General features: G+C 37.3%; 1 protein-coding gene across 1 annotated transcript in view; it reads right to left on the bottom strand.

Annotated features, from left to right (window-relative positions):
• The window catches only part of LOC133509991 (stromal membrane-associated protein 1-like), a 69,338-nt gene that overhangs the window by 33,318 nt on the left and 15,678 nt on the right, over positions 1–20,342 (bottom strand). The window contains exons 2-5 of the mRNA XM_061837621.1: positions 18,789–18,922; positions 18,054–18,139; positions 14,141–14,216; positions 6,143–6,211 (exon numbers count right to left, since the gene is read on the bottom strand). Coding sequence (XP_061693605.1) covers positions 6,143–6,211; positions 14,141–14,216; positions 18,054–18,139; positions 18,789–18,922 — 365 coding nt within the window. The remainder of the gene's footprint in view (positions 1–6,142; positions 6,212–14,140; positions 14,217–18,053; positions 18,140–18,788; positions 18,923–20,342) is intronic.

The raw sequence follows: 20,342 nt of genomic DNA, 5'->3' as shown, positions 1-20,342 counted from the left end.
ACAAAATGGATCTGCGATTGGCTGGAGACTAGCTCAGGGTGTATTCGCCTGTCGCCCAGAAATAACCGGGATGAGCTCCAGGATGCCTGCAACCCAAGTCAGGATAAGCGGAATGGAAAATAGATGGGTGCATAAATAAAACATATCATGTATGAAAAAATACATATAGCTAATACAATAAAAGGTAAAAGGTATTAATTCGATTGGCCTATAAAGAGTCGACTTTACCACTCTGCATCAATGTTCAATGCTTGAAGTTGGCTAACCACTAATCACATGTTTTTGGCATCTTGCCTGCAAACAGCCCTCTTTACAGGGGACTTCCGATTCGCCAGTTAGCTGAACTCTAAGGTTACGTGGAGGAGTAAAATGTCTGGCCTCCAAAGTGACAAAGTCTATATACATATTTAGAATCAGGACAAAACTCGTGACAGACTGAACAGCCACTCATGAAAACTGTCGCCAAACCACACACACATTTCTGAATTGTTGTGCCAGCGAGAGATTTTTTTTCTAAAAAAAAAAATAATAAAATTGCAAAACCAAAATAGCCTTTAAATAGTCTATGAGTTAAATAGTGGAGGTCAGAGTCCATAGCACACAAATTAAATAAGCTGCGAATTGAAGTGATGTCAGCTCCAAGTGAGAATACAGTATGTTTAAATTCAGGTTTTAAAGTCTTATTTTGTTTTCCCCACCATGCTTTTTAGAGGATTTCCCCTTTTAAATGATATTGCTTGCATTGTACACTCTTTTAATTGTATTTTTATTATGTTTTTAAATGTATACATGCTTTTTTTCCCTGTTTTTTTCTGTTTTTAATCATGTAAAGCACATTGATTTATGTCGTTTATGAAATAACATTGCTTTGCTTCTCTCAAAAATTACTGAAAAAAACCTGGGGCATTCTACATGTTTCAATAAATGTCTTGCTACAGCTGCAAAAGCCTTTTACTGTTGCACTCTACCATGCATCAATTTTCTATTGGGCTTGTCCTCATTTGTGTCACGGGTGAGCTCATTCCTCTCCAGCAGGACTGGTTTCCACGCAGCAGCAGATTAAGGATTCTCAAGACCCAAAACTTCAATTAAATGGACTGAGGCAAATACAAATCCTTCCGAATTTAAAGTTTTTCGGGATCTCCATATAACATTTCAGGAGCCTCAAGTGTATGCATCCAATATCTTGGTAATCAGGCATCAGGATATGGAGTCTTCTTTCAAAATTAAACTGCACAGCAAACCATGACCATGCTCAAAATGCACTTCACTTAAAACTTGTATCTATTGGATATTACCTGCCAAGATGAAGAAATATCAGTAAACAATCATTATTCAATCTGTATTCTAACAAAAAGCAAGCCTTCAGTTGCAGACTTTGTGTAACAGGTAATTTGCTGAAAGTCATAATGTGGTTTGTTTTTCCATAAATTGACACCATTTCATTTTTAAATGCTATTTCATGTTTGTAAGTTATTTTTATGTAGGTAAATATACATTGGGGAAGTAAGTATCTCAGAATGGAAAGTAGAAATGGCTCATATTAGTTATCCCCCTGTTCGTCAATCTAAAAACTATTCTCTTGGAATTTGTTTAAGCAATATGCAACATCATTGAGGTCATGGTCTATTAGATCCTCCTTCAGACTTTGATTTATTTTTTTCAGTTTTAATAATAAGAAACATAAATCAAAGTGCTAAATATACAGCCGCAAAGAGGAAAGGAAATTAATGGGAAGAGAGAAAAGGAAATTTTATCCATTCTCTGAAGCTCAGATTATTGAATATTGCATGTGTGCTCAGAGTAAAATTATCAAAAGTAATTTAATATTTTGCTCATAAATCTAACATTTGTGAACAACACTTGCAATTATATGCAGAACAATTATACAAATTTTACTCAATAGAGTCTAGTCAAAATGGACTTGACAAAGATGCCGCTCAACAACACTATTTGGCCACGAAAAAATGTTGTGCCATAATTATAAAATGACTATCCATATTTCATCCATCCATTCGCCCATTTTGGATATTGTTTATAGTCATGAGAGTTGCCAGTGTGCTGGAGACAAAATAATGGACTGGTCGCCAGCCACTTGCATTAAAAATAATATATAACACCGAGCAGGAAAAAAAAAAAACGTTTTCAGGCGTTTCGTAAAAATATAAACTAACGCTATAGAGCTAGAATAAGGAATGAAGGCTTTGGAGCACAGGACAGTGTTATTGGGTGCATAGTTGGGTTGCCAAAGGTTTTGTTTCTATTCCCTGTAGCATCTGATCATGCAAAAGCTCATATCAAGATAAAACAGTCACAGAGCACACAGGAGCACCCACAAAATGGACAACTGCATTCCTCCCTCGTTGCTTCCCTAACCATAGAAATATGCCTATGACCCAGAAACACACACATTTGAACACATTTGCTACACTTGCTTATAATATGGAAGACACGAAGGGGTGTGAATACTTTCTGGGGGCACTGTAATTGTGCAAGATTCTCATTAAGCGGTCTCGCATCATAATTTACGGGTCAAAATTTGCATTTTGCGCATCAGAAAAAAAAAAAAACACTGAAAAGCAAAACTGCAAATCAGGTCTACCGTGAAGATGGTTGAGAAGACGGAAATAGGCAGTCGCTACCGTATAGCGCTCGTGCACGTGACGTCACCATTTTCACCACGCCATATTGCCGGTCAAATAGGGATGCTCGACATTGTGGGAAACATTGAATCGGAGAAGAATATTTACAATACCCGGGACTTGTTGGTTGTTACAACAGATGAAACAGATATTCCAAGAGATCATTCTATGGAATACCAGCCAAAAATACCAGAAAACATCAATGGATTTCGGCAATTAAACGTGATGGATGGTGCCCAACCAAATACACACGACTGTGTAGCGATCACTTCATTTCAGGTAGGAGTTATTCTTCTCAATCTCAAATTACCAAAAAGTATTTATAATGCGATGTTGGCTCATTTGACAACAATGAGTATTAAAAAAAAAAAAAAAAAATTGGAGGTTAAGCGTGGACGCAATCGCTCCCGTGTACGGAGACGACAACTCCCTGTCCTCTTTTTTTCCCCAAACATAGGTAATGAATGTGAGTTTGTGTAAAACCAGGGGTCATTTATTTAAATATTGGTATTTGTATTGAAGACTGGCTGAAAAAAAAAAATCGATGGAGGCAAAGGTTAACGTGTGGCCGAACACTCTTCCGCGTTCACAAGCAGTCAACCTGTCACTATGTGGGATTTAGTCCTGTTTGAGAACATATCCAGCAACGAAGCATTTGTACACATCCAGCCTTTTATACGCTTTCATACTTTTCCGTCTAAATCTCGACAATTTACTCATCAGATACATGTGTATATCCAGTTGTCCAAGAAAAGTGGAAGCAAATTAACAGTCCAATTTCTTATCGGCGAAAACATCGACTTTGGCATTAAATACAGGTCCTCTAATTTATCCACATACCTTCATTTATTTTCACCTATAAATGTCTAACGGTATCGGACAAGACTCTGGGCGTCGTGCTATAAGACGTATTTTCACGTCGTCTCCAACTGACTTAGCATTGAACAATGCTTTGTTAGACGGGCAATATAGTGAGGTAAACAAAAGTTACGTGATTTTATGATGTAGGTGCAAGAGCTCTATACGACAACGCGCCTAGGCCACTGATGCATGGACGCAGAAGTGACACGCTCAATTGATTAGCGAGAAGACAGTGGTTCAGCACAAGAGCTCCTAGAACAGGAAATAAACAAAACTGTTGTTGAAGAACGTTTTTTTCCACATGCACTTCAGCATTAAAGGTAGAGTATCACGGTACCATGGTATAGATTGATGAAATTTTTAAAAAGTTGTTATATGGACATATATTGACAGAGTTTTACAGTTCTGAAAACGTAAATGTTGACTATCTGCATCTTGCAAGGCTTACAGATAATCACAGAGACTTAAAACAAATAAAAAAAAAGCTTCTCTGTGAGAGAGTGTTTACGAGACATTTCCCTAGAGTATCTAGTTTACGCAGCACAGCAGCAGAGTACACGAGTACTCACAAACAAATACTGTTGTTGCATATATATTCATGTCATGCATTGAAGACACGCAAAGAATAAATTCTCTCTTTGCTACCCTTGACTATAATTTACATTGTATAGGTAGTATAAAAATTGCTCCACAACCTTCTCTATTCCTCTTGAAAGATGTTCTAATGATTATTTATGTCTTTATGACAATGTTCATCAACATGATTAACCTGAAAATTAAAAGAAAAATAAACAAATCATGACTGAAATTACTGTAAGAGCTGCTGGACTTGTTTTTTTCCAAGTGACACTCAGGTTATGAGAGCTGTTTCAACATCGACTGGTCGCTGGTGACCAATAGTTTTTCCAGTGCTATAATCAAAACTGCAGGTGGTGGGAAGGTTTTGCAATAACCACTACTCACTGACAATGGTCAGTTCATACACAAAATTTACGCAGAACATAAATGGGAAAAACAGCAAAAGGACATTTGCTGGGTCGCTCAGTGTTGCTGTTGCTGGGACAGCAAGGTCACTTTTGCACAGTTTGGTCAAATGGGGAAACCTGTGTTTATTCAGGGCCAACCACAGCAGCAGTTGTTGTACTCTGGGAATTTGCATTATTTGGAAATAATCGCGGACCTCTTCACATGCGGTGGAATAATTCTCCTTTCATTTAGATAGCGTGCAACAAAAAAAGGCTTCAAAATCTTGCTTGAGCTTCATTTTTTTCCCCTCCCTTTACTAACTAATTTATTGCAGCACACTCGTTCGTCTGTTGTTGCAAGGGCTCTCCTTCCTCCTCAAGACAAAAGCACACAATTGACAGCTCGTCGACATTGCCCTCTAAACATCATTTTGGGATAGTAACGTTGACTAGTATATAGAACCCCAACTACAAATTGATATGGACATTTGCTTCTCATCAGTTAATATTGGATTAGTTGAATAAATATGTCAAACTTATTGCTCAGTTTTTATGAATAGAGATGCTGGAAAGCAAATCTATTGCTTTTTATACCAAATTGGGCAGAACAATAAACCTGAGTAAGGTCAGTTTTTCTTACTAAATACCTGACTTGAATGAACAATTGAATGTTCTGTAGACTTAAGACTGTTGAACAACTGCTGAAGTAGTAAAGGTAACAATAGGGAAGAATTTCACCTCCAGAGCTTCAAAAATTAGTGTCATCAGTTCCCAAACCAGTCACTCACATTACAAAAATGTACGGGTGTGGTCAGTCATGCCCGCAGATATAAAGTTACGGGTGTGGTCCACCAGTTATGCCCGCAGATAAAAAGTTGCGGGTGTGATTAGTGATGGAATCTCAAGACCTTAAAATAACTTACTGATTTGTTATACCCGAATATGTAGTTGTTACCTAATACCATTATCCTAATTTATTGACACCGCACAGACTGAGACAGACTTTTAAAACAGGTCAATAGACATTAAATTTCAAAACTAAATACACGTACAATCAAATCATTTTATTTCATCATGGTGTATTGTTATAACCTCGTGTAATTTACGGCACTATTTATTGTCAATCTATTAATGAAAGCTAGCAGTCGATCTAAAGCAAAAGGTTAAAAGCAAATGTGAAAGTGGCTTTTTTGCAACATGTTGAGGGCATCAATTTCACAATGAGAGAAATTTTTTTAAAAAAGGATTCAAGTGATCAGTTTGAATAGAAAACACTACGTATGTCTTTGCAGTATATTCACTTGAATATAGGTTGAAAAGGATTTGCAAATCACTGCATTCTGATTTTGTTTCATTGGAATTGAGATTCCCATGTTTATACTTACAATTATGTGAAATGATCCTCCCTAAAAATGGATGTAGCATTTTATATGAATCCCTCAATGGTAAAATTGGTCACCTGAAACTGGGAATCTACATTTTAGTCATAAATTGCTTGTAGGTCTGAATGTGAGTCTAAATGGTTGTTTATATGAGGCCTGTGTTTGGCTGGCGACCAGTTCAGGGTGTACCCCGTCTCCGGCCCAGAGTCAGATGGGATAGGGTCCAGCATACCCGTGAACCGAGTGAGGATTAAGTGGTACATAAAATGGATGGATTGATGATAAACAGTACCTTCATGTGGAGTCGATCAGCTTTGTCGAAGTCTTTTTTCTTCTCATCTTTCTTCTTTTCACGTTCCACCTGCAGGAGAAGAAACATTTCCTTCAGGTATAAAAAAAAACAAACTGGACATCTGATTTTTATTCGTGTGTTCTCAACATATAGAAAAGTATCTGTATCAGGTTGACCATTTTTTTTTCCAATTGCAGTTTTCTTCAGTTTGAAGTTACTGTTAAGTACTCTCAAATCAACTTATTTTTCAACTATTCGTCACACTCTTTTATATACAGATTAATTCTTTTGCGAAGAGGGCCAAATTCTTGCTTGTGCAGTGAAATATCGCCCTGATATTGAAAGGCTTCAGAGCTGTTGATAAAATATTAGAACACTAATATGCAAGCTTCTGGGACATCCATTATGTGATGTAAGACGTCTTAAAAGAATCCTTTGTTCCTGTGGTAACAAGTTCTGGTTACTGGTTTTGGGTCACAGTTTGTTCTATGGCCTGCTCTGGGTTATCATGTTTTTTTTTTTTTTTATCTTATTTATCTTATCTTTTAGTTTGTATATTATGTTTCACCAGGTATTGTCATGTTGGCCATTTTAATTGCCTGCTGCCCGAAAGCCATTCAACTGTTTCTCGTTTTGGTGACTGCTGTCATACTTATAACTAAACTCTTTGTTATTGTTTTGTTTTTGTTTGATTGTAAGTTTTACAGTATTTGCAAGATCACTTTATTTTCTTATTGGATTCTGTTCCTCATTACTGGCATGCCTGTGACCACTGGGGTAATTTATTTTCCTTCCTTCCTGTTGCTGAAAATCACCTTGCGTTATTGTCTACAGTACATGCCTGTATCGAGCAATACAGTCATGTTTAGTTTGTTACAATACAGTTTGGAAGATAAAGTGACAAACTGTGGTGTTTCTATGAGGACTATGAAAACAAGACATTGAGCCATTAAACAATTTGAGAAAACTATATAATGGTGTGATTTCTTTGGAAGCTGATCGATTTATTGACAACATTTGATTTAATTAGAGACACACTTGTGGATGTATTTTTGTATTTTGTATGTATTTATGTATTTTAACCAGATACACCTTAAATACACTGCTTTGAGTTTTGGCTCAGTGCCTGTAGATTGCCATTTATCCTGGTGGACGAGAGGCTAGACTCCCTCCGGCTTTGTGTGTGTGTGGGTGGGAGGGGGTGGGGGGATCATAACTATTGTCTGCGCCTTTCCACGTCATTTTGAAAGCAAACCATGTGTGTTGTCTTTCATAATTCTTGGTAAAATCTGTCAAAATCTGAAATACGTAAAAATGTCACAAGCAATAAGTACCATTAATATAGTGCCAGCTCCTCTTTATGAAATTACCAAACTTTTTTTTTTTTTTTTACAGTAATTTGAACAATAGTTGAACAAACGTCTATCCTTGACTTCTGATTTCTAGTTATGTGCCTTAATTTCTTTATGTCTGTGTATTAATATGGGTTAGGGTTAGGTTAGGGGTTGATTAAACATTTATGGTTTCATAATCCTAACACCCCTCTGAGGGAAACTGTACCAATAATGTGGCCTCTGACAAAATGAGTTCGAGACCCCTGAATTCTAGACCATTTAAAAGTAGCACATTATTGAGAAAATGTCTGAATGCATATGTGAGGCCACCGCAGGTGTTAATCCTCGTGAGGTTTTGCTCAAAATACAGCTTCATGCGTGACTGCAAACCTCTGAAGAATCCTACATCGAGAGGTTCTTGGGACTCCAAAGACTCCACAAGCTTCAAATAGCTGCTTCCTGCAAATCACTGTTTTTTTTTTTTTTGACAGCTGCTTTCAATATGATTTGTTTGACAGAAACTTTTACTTCATACACATTTATCCCTGACAAAAAATTGCTTGGAGTCCCTGACTTTTTTTGAACAATGCTATGACAACGGATTTTCTTGAAATGTCCAATGTTTTTCATTGCCTTTGCAAGCCACTGGAGTTTTCCACAGTATTAATGGGTAATCAGCAGAAAGATTCTCTTTTCCCCTTTTTCCCTTTTAAAACTGTGACTTGCTTAATAATGTGGAAGTAATTTTATTTTAATTGCGCTCAGCTGGGAAACTAATTATCAAATCCAAGTTGGATCAATAGTCATTAATCTCTACACATGAGAAAAAAAACATACTGAATGTAATGGGGAAAAAACATTTTTGTTCCACATAAATCATGTACAAATAGTATTTAAAATATTTTTGATCAATGTACCTTATTTTGTTGCGCTGCTTGGCATGTAATAAAAATCATTTGATATTCATGACTGTCATGCAAACTTGAATGTGCATAAAATTTTTGCATACAAGACATAGATCTTGAGCTATTTAATTTTAAACTATCTATCCATCTATATGATTAATAGTGAATAGTAGTGCAGTCTAATGGCTGTCTTTTTATATTCCATAAAAATCTTCTACTGTACAGTATATGGTTGGGTTAGTTCAGACAGAAAAGCAGAAGCCCAGTATATAAATTAGACATGGTCATGTGAAAAACGGCAGCCTGTCGAATTGATTCATAATCTGACTAGAGACACAGCTAAAATGGTTATCTTCAAAGAAAAGACGACAAACGGCAATTGTCAGTTTTGTTTTTGTTTTTTTATTATTTATTTATTTTAAACAATCATGACAACAGTCAGCATAAAAGAAAAAAAATTACAGTTCCTACAGCCAAATGAATTTATGTTAGTACAGTATTCTGAAGTTTGTTCAAAAGGACTTTACAATAGAGGATGCAATTTACTTATATGTTGGTGCCGCAATTACAGCCAAGACTTTTGCTTTATTTGGAGCCCATAAGAACGTTTTTACTCAAGCCATTTGATCATCACTAAAGCAGAGGACATCATCATCCACAACTTATGTACATAATTCAACTGAATATAGACACTGTCCCCCACTGTAGAAAATGTATACAGTGTGTTTTGTTTGAAAAAACAAACTAGTATTGTAACAACACTTTTGTCATGGTCTGTCTCTGCAGTTCCTTTTATAAAACTTTAGTGGTGCTCTTTCTCCCCCCCCCTCTCTCTCTCTCTCGCCCCCCCGGCAATCAACTTACATCACTACCTGCAAACCAGTTCCCAATCAGCACTCTACAGTGCTTGCATTTAAGTCTGCCAGATGCAGGAAGTCAACGCCAGTGTATCGACGTTCATCCGTAGTACAGAGGCTGTCTTTCGCTCACTTGCACATAAGAAACTCCAGTCACGATTGTACCCACCGAACTCTTCTACCTGCTCAAGCCACCGCTTCCTGTATGTTCCTTGTCCCGACTGTCCACCTTCACGCCTTGGAGATATCCCGGACCACTCATCTACTTCCTTTGCCTCTATTTGGTGTTGTGTTAGACCAACCATCATACAATCACCATCCGTAACGACTCTCCTTCAAATTATCAACAGTATCAGTAAGCTACACAGTAACAAGAGTTAAGTAAATGGTATAATGTATATTCTCCTAAAAACCTCTGGTGCATGGTCCTTCTTTTGGCTTCTAAAAAGACAGAAAAAAGCTAAAGAAAAAGTTCAGTTAGGCGTTTGATACAGATCTGAATTAGGTTCTCAGGGGGGGGAAGTGTCATGCATGGAAAAAAAACAAGACTAAGATTGGAGGAAAAAGATAATAGAAAGAAAAAAAACAACTGTTGCCAAAAAAAAGAATTTTAAAATTGCAGGCATGAAGCAAATGAGGTTTTTCACTGCTACAGTGAAGTGCTGTGTTTCCTTTTGTTGAAAACCAAGGTTATAGTGAGCATCTCCGTAGCAAAGATGAAAGGGCTTTGGAAGACGCTCCAGAACACGCACACAAGTTACAAACGTTACAGATGAATGCTATTGACCGCCCACTAACCCGTGGGACAGACAGAGGGCAAAACCTGAATTACAATAAGGACTGTGACAGTTTGGCTTAAGACACAGAGGACACTTTGTTTTAAAAGTATACATCATCCCAAAATGTTATCACCATTATGTTATTCTGATTATTTGTATTATTAATGTTTTATGTTTGATAAGTTTTTGTACAGTACTTCGTTACAGCTCAGTTTTTTTTTAATGTGGTTTCAAAATAAAGTTGAATACAATCTACAGTAAACAAAGAAATCAACTAGATTTTTTTCTTTACAACCTTAGCTCAAGTATTTATTTTTTAGAATGCTTTTGTCAGGGCCAAACCTATGTCAAAATTTGGTCAAGTTTATATTTTTTTCAATATTATCAATCGGTATATTACAATATATTGTATATATTATTAGATAGTCCCCACATGGGTCTGGTGTGTTTGCAAATGAATATCCATAATAAAAAAAAAAGTTTAAAATGGCTGTGTTAAACGATGCAAAAATAATGGCTTAAGAATTATTTTTTTTCTTCTTCACCAAATCCAAACATACACAATGTATGGTGTGTTATTGTGTGTGCAATTTATATGTGGGATGTAAATGATGAGCATACTCCATCTCACAACAAACCAGTAAATGTAATCCTTCACTAAATCATTGCGCACCTATCGTGGATTCAGAACATCGGAGATCAAAAATATACATATATTTATAATGGTGCGAATTCGCCATATCATGGGATTTCTTTACACATCCATTTAATTCTCAAGGATGGTAGAACAAGCATTTTCTAGCCTGAAACAACTGCAAAATTAAAAAAAATTCATTGAAACTCATATTCTAATGAATAAAATATCTGTACATTACAGTCCTCAAATTCAGTCGTGCTGAGGGCTGAGATTATCTAGTTGTGTTTGACCACATTGCTTCACCGAACATGTTTTCTAATAATACTTGAACATTAAGGGGAATCTTGAACATAAGGCTTAGTTTATGGCTGCAGTGGTACACTTTTACATCAATAACTTTCCAAAACACTGAGAGGGAACAACACCCAAGTGAAATATGCCAAACTCTAATGAAGAATAATGTGCCAATCGTGGTGCATAGTGCAATGTTACATGCAAACTCCCTTTTGTGTAGAGAGGGTGGATTCAATTGCCGGCCAAGACTACAATACCGAGTCGCTGCTTCTCCCAAGCACAGATGAAAAAAAAAAAATAAATAAATAAAAATGATTTGTTGCTCCAACCATCTATCGATCTTGTGCACCTTTTATCCCCACTAGGGTCACGTGTGCTGGAGCCTAGCCAAACTGACTTTGAGCAAGAGGCGCGGTATACCCTGAAATTGGTCACCATCCAATCATGCTCCAACTGCAGGTTAGTAAATTATGTTTTGAGGCGTTATCAATCAATATTTCTGCATTGACAAAGTTTGCAATAACAAAAGGAACTGTTCCTCAATTCTGCACACCATGGACAATATTCAGGGTTAAACGCAACCAGAATAAAAAAAACTGGATGTGGATACTACAAATAAATTCAGAACCCAAAGCATGTCGCTAAACTGGCAACCGTACACAAATTGTTTAACTTAAAGAAATCTCTCGCTTTCACACCAAAGGTATGGCTGGCAGTTATTCCAGCCTGCCGCCCCTCATCTTTTTTCTATTGCCACAGTAGTGGTTAAAGTGATAATGACTTGTTTTAAATAATTAAATTGCATATAAAAGCACAGTATATAAGTGGGTGGCAAAAACAGATCTGAGATTACAATCTGGCTGCTGGCAATGCTTAAGAGAAAGCCAAAGAAAATAGAGGGAGGCAAAAAAAAAAAAAAAAGTGAAGAATGGGGGAAACAAAACCGAAAATACAGCATGAAGGACATATCCTGAGAGCTCAAATAAACATAGGATGAAAAGGATACCTACTAAAGAATACTTTGAATTGAGGAAATGTGAATAAAGTTTGTGTATTTATGGTTGACGTTTTAGGAGCATTTTGATATTATACTGTTTAATGTGTGTAGCTTCCTTGTAGTGTAATAGTGGGTACGGGTATGAGTGGTAAAGTGGCCCCATCTCCAGTGTATACCACAAACTGTGGCTGTATTTGATGTTCGCTACTGAGTTATTGTTATACTATTGGGTTCAAAATAGAGGTACAATTTTATAAATATGCGTGTATGCATCTATGTCATAATAATGACAATTTTTCTTCCCTACGATTTGTCTGGCAATCAATTAAAGGTGTTTCCCGCCTCCTGCCCGAAGACAACTGAGATAGACTCCAGCACTCCCCGCAAGCCTTGTGAGGATAAGCGGCTAAGAAAATGGATGGATGCATTCTCCATCCGCATTGAATTTGGCAACACAAAATTTCCCAAAAATGCCAGTTTTTTTCAAAATGCTGAGTCTGGTCAGAAGGGTCACTTCAACCTGATTACAACACACCAAGAATTTTAAAATATCAGGTGATAGTTCCAGAGAAATTGAGTTTCATGAGCCGGGGAAAAGTAATTCCTTTTGGGGAAGTTGAACTACCACTCAACAACCTTCAAATGGTGTTGCTTTGCCTGATTACTTGACTTAACTAATAGGAATAACATACACGAGAAGAGAAGTGTGGGCAGTGGTCATGTACTTTAATGTATATACAGTATATATTATTGTTTTTTTTTAATGTATGTGTTATTATAGGGTAGTGTTCACTTCCCCATTTGATGACATTGCAAATGTGACAGGGAATTGGTCTCCCTTTATGTGGCGTCCCCTCGTCTAAGCACCAGTTCTCTGTGACTCAGAACACAGTAAGTGGTACCGTAAAATTAACAGGTAGAATATGCAAGCTGTATTGTAGTTATAACTAAATTATATAATATTACACACAACAAAAGCTTTTTAAATGCAAATTATTAAAACAGCTTCAATTCTTAACCACAGTGGAAAAGGCTTGGTTGCCAATCTGTTCCTGTGTTCGTCAAACTCTTCTGATATGTGAATACATGTACTGTAAATGCAATGAATTCAACACTGATTTTTTTTTTTTAAGGCATGCGGATTCTCACAAATCTCCTGTAGAGTATTTTTAAGTAGTTCTATTGTATATCACTGCATAGGTGATATGAGTTCACATGCAATATCTGCAGCCTCTATACTGTAATTCTCAAAAGTGTGTACACATTTATATGAAATACGGTACTGGTTCTGTAAACCAGTTTTTCCTAAAATCTGTCAAATCATTTACCTAAGTATACTGTAATTGATTTAACTTTGGAACAGAACCAAGAGTTACTTGACAGCAGTCAAAATTTAAAAGCCATACTTTACACCGAAGTGTAAAAACATTCATGAAAAAGAATGATCAAGATAATGAACGCAACAATTAATTGCAACAAAGAAGCATTGAAAAACCTTTTGCGAGGATAATGGGAAAGGCTGCTCTACATCAACTCATGCAACAGTTTTCATCATACATATTAACCAGAAAAGCTTCATTGTTTGGATGAGTGAGAGGATGCTGGAAGCCAGCCAAGACCCCCACGCAAAAGTCAGGTATTGTCAAGGAAAATGCTAGCAAATACAGTGATGCTTCGGTTCTCGACCACAATCCATTCCAGAAAACAGTTCGAAAAGTAAATTGTTCAAAAACCGAATCAATGTTTCCCATTACTATAAATGGAAAAAGAAATAATGCGTTCAAAGCCTAAAAAAATTGGGCTTTGTAAAGCATTTTTTTTTAGCTTTTCCTGATAATAAACTGCATAGTAGAAATACATGTATAGTTTAAATACTTCATATAAAAAATAATTTAAGAAATATATTTATTTTTTTTCTTAAAATGTATGCTTTAGTTTTAGTTTAGTAGAGTAGAGTTTGTTTTTCCCACATAAGAACAAGTGGTGGGACTGTGATGTGTAACTATGTGAAGGATATGCCAGGTGTGTGTTATTACCCCCCCCCCCCCCCACACAAAAAAAAAAAAACGGCTGTTTGATATTTAAGATTTGGGGCAAATATGGGAACATGCATGCTGTGTACTGGAGTGGACTCATCTCATGGCAGCTGTACGCAAATTTTGTCAACAATAACAAATACAATTTTCCATACTCACCAGAGCTGTAGCCAGAGCTTCCTTGTCGCAGTATTTTTTCCTCTCATATTTGTCACGGATGAATATCTCCACAGCCCTGACAATTTTAGTTCAGGACTGAAAACGTTGTTCAGGTTTTTTTTTTCCCCCCTCTTTCTTTTTTAAAATACAATCAATAGTATGAAGAAGAAATTCAACACTGAAAAATGATCTCAAATTTCCTACCAGTTTCTACTATTTAATGGTTTATGTAGGATGTAGTTTAGTGAATATTTCAAAAATGTACTGTAGACTTGAGGATGACAATGAACCCTCCATTGCTTCTGATGTTGGTCAATGTGGATATCTTAAAATAATTATTGACGATACCCAAAAATTAAGAATCCAACTAATAGCACCAGGAGAACTTTCAAAGCACAGGCGATCTGATCATTTTCCTAGAAAATTGGTCCCAACTTCCCACCAACTGAAGCTTCTTATTTCTGATCCTCTCCAGTGACTTCATGACATTGAAGGTTAAAACCACTGGCGTGTAGCCCTTGTTTTCCGAGGAAATGGGAGACTGGATTTCAAATTGATTTCTTTACTAGTGCCTCTGGCACTATGTGGGTCCACCGAGAGCTTCAAGTGTCAATGCCAAGCCGAGGTGCTCCACAGCAAATTCGGCGCCAGAAGGGCCTTAAGCTTTGTTGGCGTGGAAAGTGTTAGTGGGATCAAAGCATGAATTTGTTCAAAACACACAATAATTATTCGTACTCATTTGTAAATGACAGCACATGAATGTAAATTTTCCTTTCCTGTAAATTAATGACATTTTATAACTGCTCAAGTTTTATTTGTAATTTCTGGAAATTGATTACCTCGCTTTTGTGTGTGTGTAATGTTTGTGTCTATGGTACAATTCTTATGCTGTATCCACGGTACCCTTCGGGCTAAACATTTTTGCTCTGTACACTCATGTACTCATGTTATTCTTCTCCAGAGAGGGAAAAAAAAAGGCATTTGAGAATTTCCCCAGAAAATGACATTAACAGCTAAAAGTTGGCTTAGCTGTATTTTGGGGTCTAAACACGCTCAACATCTGTATTCTAATGAATAACATGTAACATTACACTTTCTGTTCAATAGATGAGAGGAATCCATTCAGTTCAATTTTACACTTTGTCTTGGGTCCCTGTTTGCCCCAGTATCACCAACATTATTGATTCAACTTATGAACGCTGCAATTTTTTTATCTGCTCAACATGCAGGATTCTTTACTATAATGTTTAGCAGCACAATGTACAAAGCTAAAGTGTGTACTGTATACAATATTTATGATATGCGCAATTTAAAAATAAACTTTGCCATAGTAGTGTTTTCTTGAATGTTCCAGCTCAGCCGTGAGGCCACCTTCCCGGTTGGACAAGCCCAGAACTTAAGTCACTTCAACTGGTTGCTCTTGATGTGGAGTAGCAGCTCTACTCTGAGGGTGCGCTCACACTTCACAGGTTTAATTAAAATGAACTGGGATGCAATCACTCTGATAGCGTGGTTTGAATGAGCATGCATGAACACGACTCTCCAAACCCTGCCACTTACCCAAACGCATCATAAAGTTCAAGAATATAAAAGTAGCAATATAAATCCTCTATAGATGGGCCCGTGTTCAAATCACGAGCGACAGTAGAGGGATGAGAGGTGCCAAGTGTAAGTTGGCATTCTTCTATAGCTACAAAAAAAGTCTGACAGTTAAAATAAAAATATAATATAAACAAATCAAAAATGTGTATGCAACCTAGCGGCCAGCAGTATTACCCTTGGTGCTAAGCACACCGCTAAGTTTGTTTTTCATCACACATCATCAATGTTCCCTCAAATTTTCTCTTTTGTTTTATTTTGGCTTTGCAACACATTTTTCAGACCAGACCTTTCTCGCTCAAAAAAGAGAAAACCTCGTCCGGTTCCACCACTTACATCTTAAAATAAGACTACTTTTTTTCTTTTTTTTTTTTTACTTTCACCACGAGGGTAAAGATAAGTAGTGTGTCTCGCTCGTCTACGCTCCACCATGTGCAGACCGCTTTGTTAACTCAATGCCGATGGTGGGTGGCGCATAAGGACGCCGTCATTGTAAACGTCGGTTGATGGGCTGTGTAAGTACGTATGAGAATCAGATGCAGCCAGTCACTCCTCACTCATTGACTTGTCATCACAAGACATTGTCCATATGCTTGTCCTATGTTAACATTGTCTTTGTGAATCGGGACCAAATATCCTATATCCTTTTCAGCTTTGGTCCACACCGGAAAAACGAATTGCGAGTGTGAGCACACCCACAGTCCCTGCGCTATGACCAAGTTCCTCACCATATCTCGGAGGGAGAGCCCAGGCACCCAGGAAACCAATTTCAGCAGCTTGTTTCCGTGACCTTGTCCTTTCGGTCAGTAGCCCAGAGCTTGGCCAATAAATTGAGAACCTTTAAGCTCAACTTTTACTGCAAACATGGTCAATCTCACACTTCAACTTTCCACCCCCCATGAACATGACTCACTCACGATTGACTCCTAAAACGGAGGGCTCCGTGGATCCTTTTCCGACTGAGAACCACAGCCTCAGATTTGGATGTGCAGATTCTCATCCCTGCAGCGACACACTCAGCAATGAAACACAAGAGCAAACTCTGAAGGTCACAGCGGGACCATATCATTTGCAAATAACAGAGGTGAGATCCTCAGGCCACTCTCCACACCTTCACATTCTTGGGATATAAACTAACTGCTCGCAAAAATGTGCTCAAACTGTCCAGTGCCTAAATGACCGGCTTTATGAACAGGTTTTGACTCACACGCTCCTGATGAACCTCGCACATTTTCCAAGTCTGTCAAATATGCTGAGTGTTTGGGGCAAATCAATCATACACTATTCTCGTGTGATTGCCACATGACAGAACTATGGAATGAAAGAGGACAGTGATAGTAGAGATGCAAGATTTAGTCTATTGCCGTCCAGTGTTTCTGATGGAGTTTGGTTTATTTTATTGTCTCTAATGTGGTCAAATAAATTCAAACTGCCATTTGCTCTATTGGGTGGATTGGAAAATTTATGTATTAAGCAAAAATGAAACAGAAAAAAAATCAGTTCATGAGAATGCAAATTTATAAGCAGAGGCAAGTAATTATTGTGAGAAATTGTTTCCCTCATCCTACAAACTGTGGCTCCTATTTTTGCCTGATGTGGAGTTTGTTAGAAATCTTAAATTATAATTTAAAACAACACATGCACATAATCATTACATGCAATGGTGATAACTTAATTTTCCAATACTTTAGACACCACTCTTTTAATTAAAAAATAATAATAATTAATATTACGTATTCATATCCTGAAACTGTGATTAGTGTAAATTATGTACAAATTCACACACACAAATGTTTGTACTTGCTGACAAACACACATGCTGGATGAATGAAATGGAACTTTGTCATTTCCACCCAAAGAAACCAAAATGGAGCAAATAACAGTAGTATACAGAAAAGGTGCACACACATTCAATCTGTAGCTCTCCGAATGCTGGATTTGCTATCACCTCATTTCAGCGCTACTAAACTTCAACAGAGTGCAAAATGACGGCCATGTGCACCAACCTGCCAGATGCAAGATATTGTATGTTACTAGAGCGCCATGATTACTTATTTCAGTCTGATGATGGAAATATAGAAATTTGCTGCTGTCTTAACCTCACAAACGTCCCATCTTGTAAAGCAGAAAGGCCAAATTTGTGACAGTGTTACACACAGTCTGTGCTAGCAGTGAATTAACTGTAACAGTAATAACATTTTACTCTACGATGCGCATAAAGTTGCTAAAGGAACAGGATTCATATGCAGTATAATTGTTTTTCAAGTCTGAATATGTAAAGGCCAAGCACTAGCTGTTTGCATGAGGAGGATACTGGTCAGTCTGTGGCCGACAGAAGTTCTCTGGGAGGTGGGCTTCATAAAGCTGTCTGGCCTGACCGTTACCCATGTCCACCATACTCTGAGAAGAAGAAAAAACAATAATAGAATATCACGTAAAAAAGACATCAGAGTGACAACAAAAGAAGAGTTAAATACGCTTTGAACTTCTATTTCAAGGTCATATTGGGACGAATATAAATGTGCTGATGACTAGAGCAGAGAGCAAGCCAGAATAATCCCTCATCTATAATTAATTAATCATGAAACTCGGCAATTAACATGCAGAGGGTGTTACTGTCCTCTGACCCAACAGATATGTTGGGACCGTTCAGAGACACAAATACACATACAATCCACCTACTAAACAAAACAATTGGATGTATTAATTACAATGAATAAATGAAGAGATCTTCAGATATCATTTATATGCACATTCTTTACTTGATGTATGATCAAATCAACGTGATATCCTGGTTATATACACAAGCTCCTTTCATTTTCATATCAACTGTCATTTCAGTGTGACATTAAAATGTATAAATGTGACACTATGCACACATTACCTTAACATTCACCATTAACTTGTGTTTAAACTCAAAGATTTGTCTTTGCTATATTAGTTTTACTATTAAATGATTAGCCCGGAAATAAAATTGCATTTGTCGTGTAGATGGACCCCAAGAGGTAGATAAGCGTCAACTGTGTAACTTGTGGGTTGGTGTGTGTACCTGAATCTGCTCTGTGGTCCACTGGTCCAGATTGACAGATTTGACTCTGGAAATGTGGACGCCCAGGTTGCGGTGGATGCCAGCACAGCGGATGCACATGAACACCCCGAGATTCCATGAGGCCCACCGAGGACCTTTACGAGAAAGAGGGACAAGAAAAAAATGTTGCCTTAAAGACAAACTTTGTACTAGTTAGTGTAAAAGGTTTTTCTGTGTTAATCTCGTAACTAACATGAGTGGAACTGTAATACAGAAGGTAAATCCATCCCAAATGAGATATTACACACTTGTAATGTCCCCATTTTCGTAATCTCTCCCAAGTTACAGTATACCAGGTCAAAGTCCTCCAGAAACGTAAGAAATATGTCTTTTCCTGTTTGGTGTAATGTGTCATTTTAGTGTGGGCTGATATTTCTCTTTTGCTAAATAACATTGTATTTATGGCAAAATATAGCTTACAACTTAAAACAATGGTCTATGTTGCACTGGGTCCCGTCACTTGCCTTGTATCAATGCATCATCCCATAATACAGTAAGTACTGTATACTGATCTGGCTTTCTTTTTTTAAGGAGAGGGGGAGTGGGATGCACTGAAGCCGCAATAGGTGAACCACCAAGTAAAGAGGGACTTACTGTAATTGATTTTTACAACTGTAAACAGAAGAAGCTTTGATTGCTTCATCATTTCTCCCGATATTGTACGCACTCACGGTGTCACATCAAAATTAAATGATCACGCCACAGCAAACAGAATAGCAGAAGTAGCAAAGATTATAAAACAAATATGTGACTCAAAATTGAGACAAGGAATGCACTTTAAACACCATTTACCTGCTCCCAGCATGCTTTGCGCCGCTCCCAGCCTGTTTTGCAGCACTAAAGAACTTCTTAGTGTCGGAAAACATGCTTGGAGGACATAAATAGTGTTTAAAGTGCATGTTTAATGTCAATTATTTCTCGAGTCGTTCTTTTATTTATTAATTGCTAGTTATGCTATTCTGTTTGCTGTGGTGTGATAAATATAGTTTCAATGTGACAAGTGAATGTGTACAACATCGTCAGTAAAGACCTGCCTACAAGGCAGTGTGTGGGGCAATGTAACCTTCTTCTTCTGCGAATATGCTGGGCCGCAAACAGTGAACAGGTACACTGTACATAAAAAACTGTATCCAATATACAAAAGGTTTCATACAAATACATTGAACAAAACATACCACATGTACATGTTGTATTATAAAAGAAAATACTCAGAGGAATTCAATACTGTACTATTGTCATCATGGCAGGTGCATTTGATAAAATGGCACTAACTAACTACGGCAATGCCAACCCAATCCCCACATGCTGCTCGATCTCGGACGCTAAGCAGTGTCGGTCCTAGTGAGAACTTGGATGGGGCAATGTCTAGGAAAACATGGTGCTGAGGTTGGGCAGTGGGCCAATCATCCACTCCTGTAAAAAAAAAAAATTACACCTCACTAAAACCTGAAATGTGGCATAATGTGCTTTGTGGCATTGAAAGCTCAAAATAACTAATTATGGAAAATGTATCTA

The sequence above is a fragment of the Syngnathoides biaculeatus genome, chromosome 12 (assembly GCF_019802595.1).
Source record: "Syngnathoides biaculeatus isolate LvHL_M chromosome 12, ASM1980259v1, whole genome shotgun sequence".
Taxonomy (NCBI): domain Eukaryota; kingdom Metazoa; phylum Chordata; class Actinopteri; order Syngnathiformes; family Syngnathidae; genus Syngnathoides; species Syngnathoides biaculeatus.
Note: the sequence above shows the minus strand (reverse complement) of the source record. Positions and strands in the feature narration are given on the sequence as shown.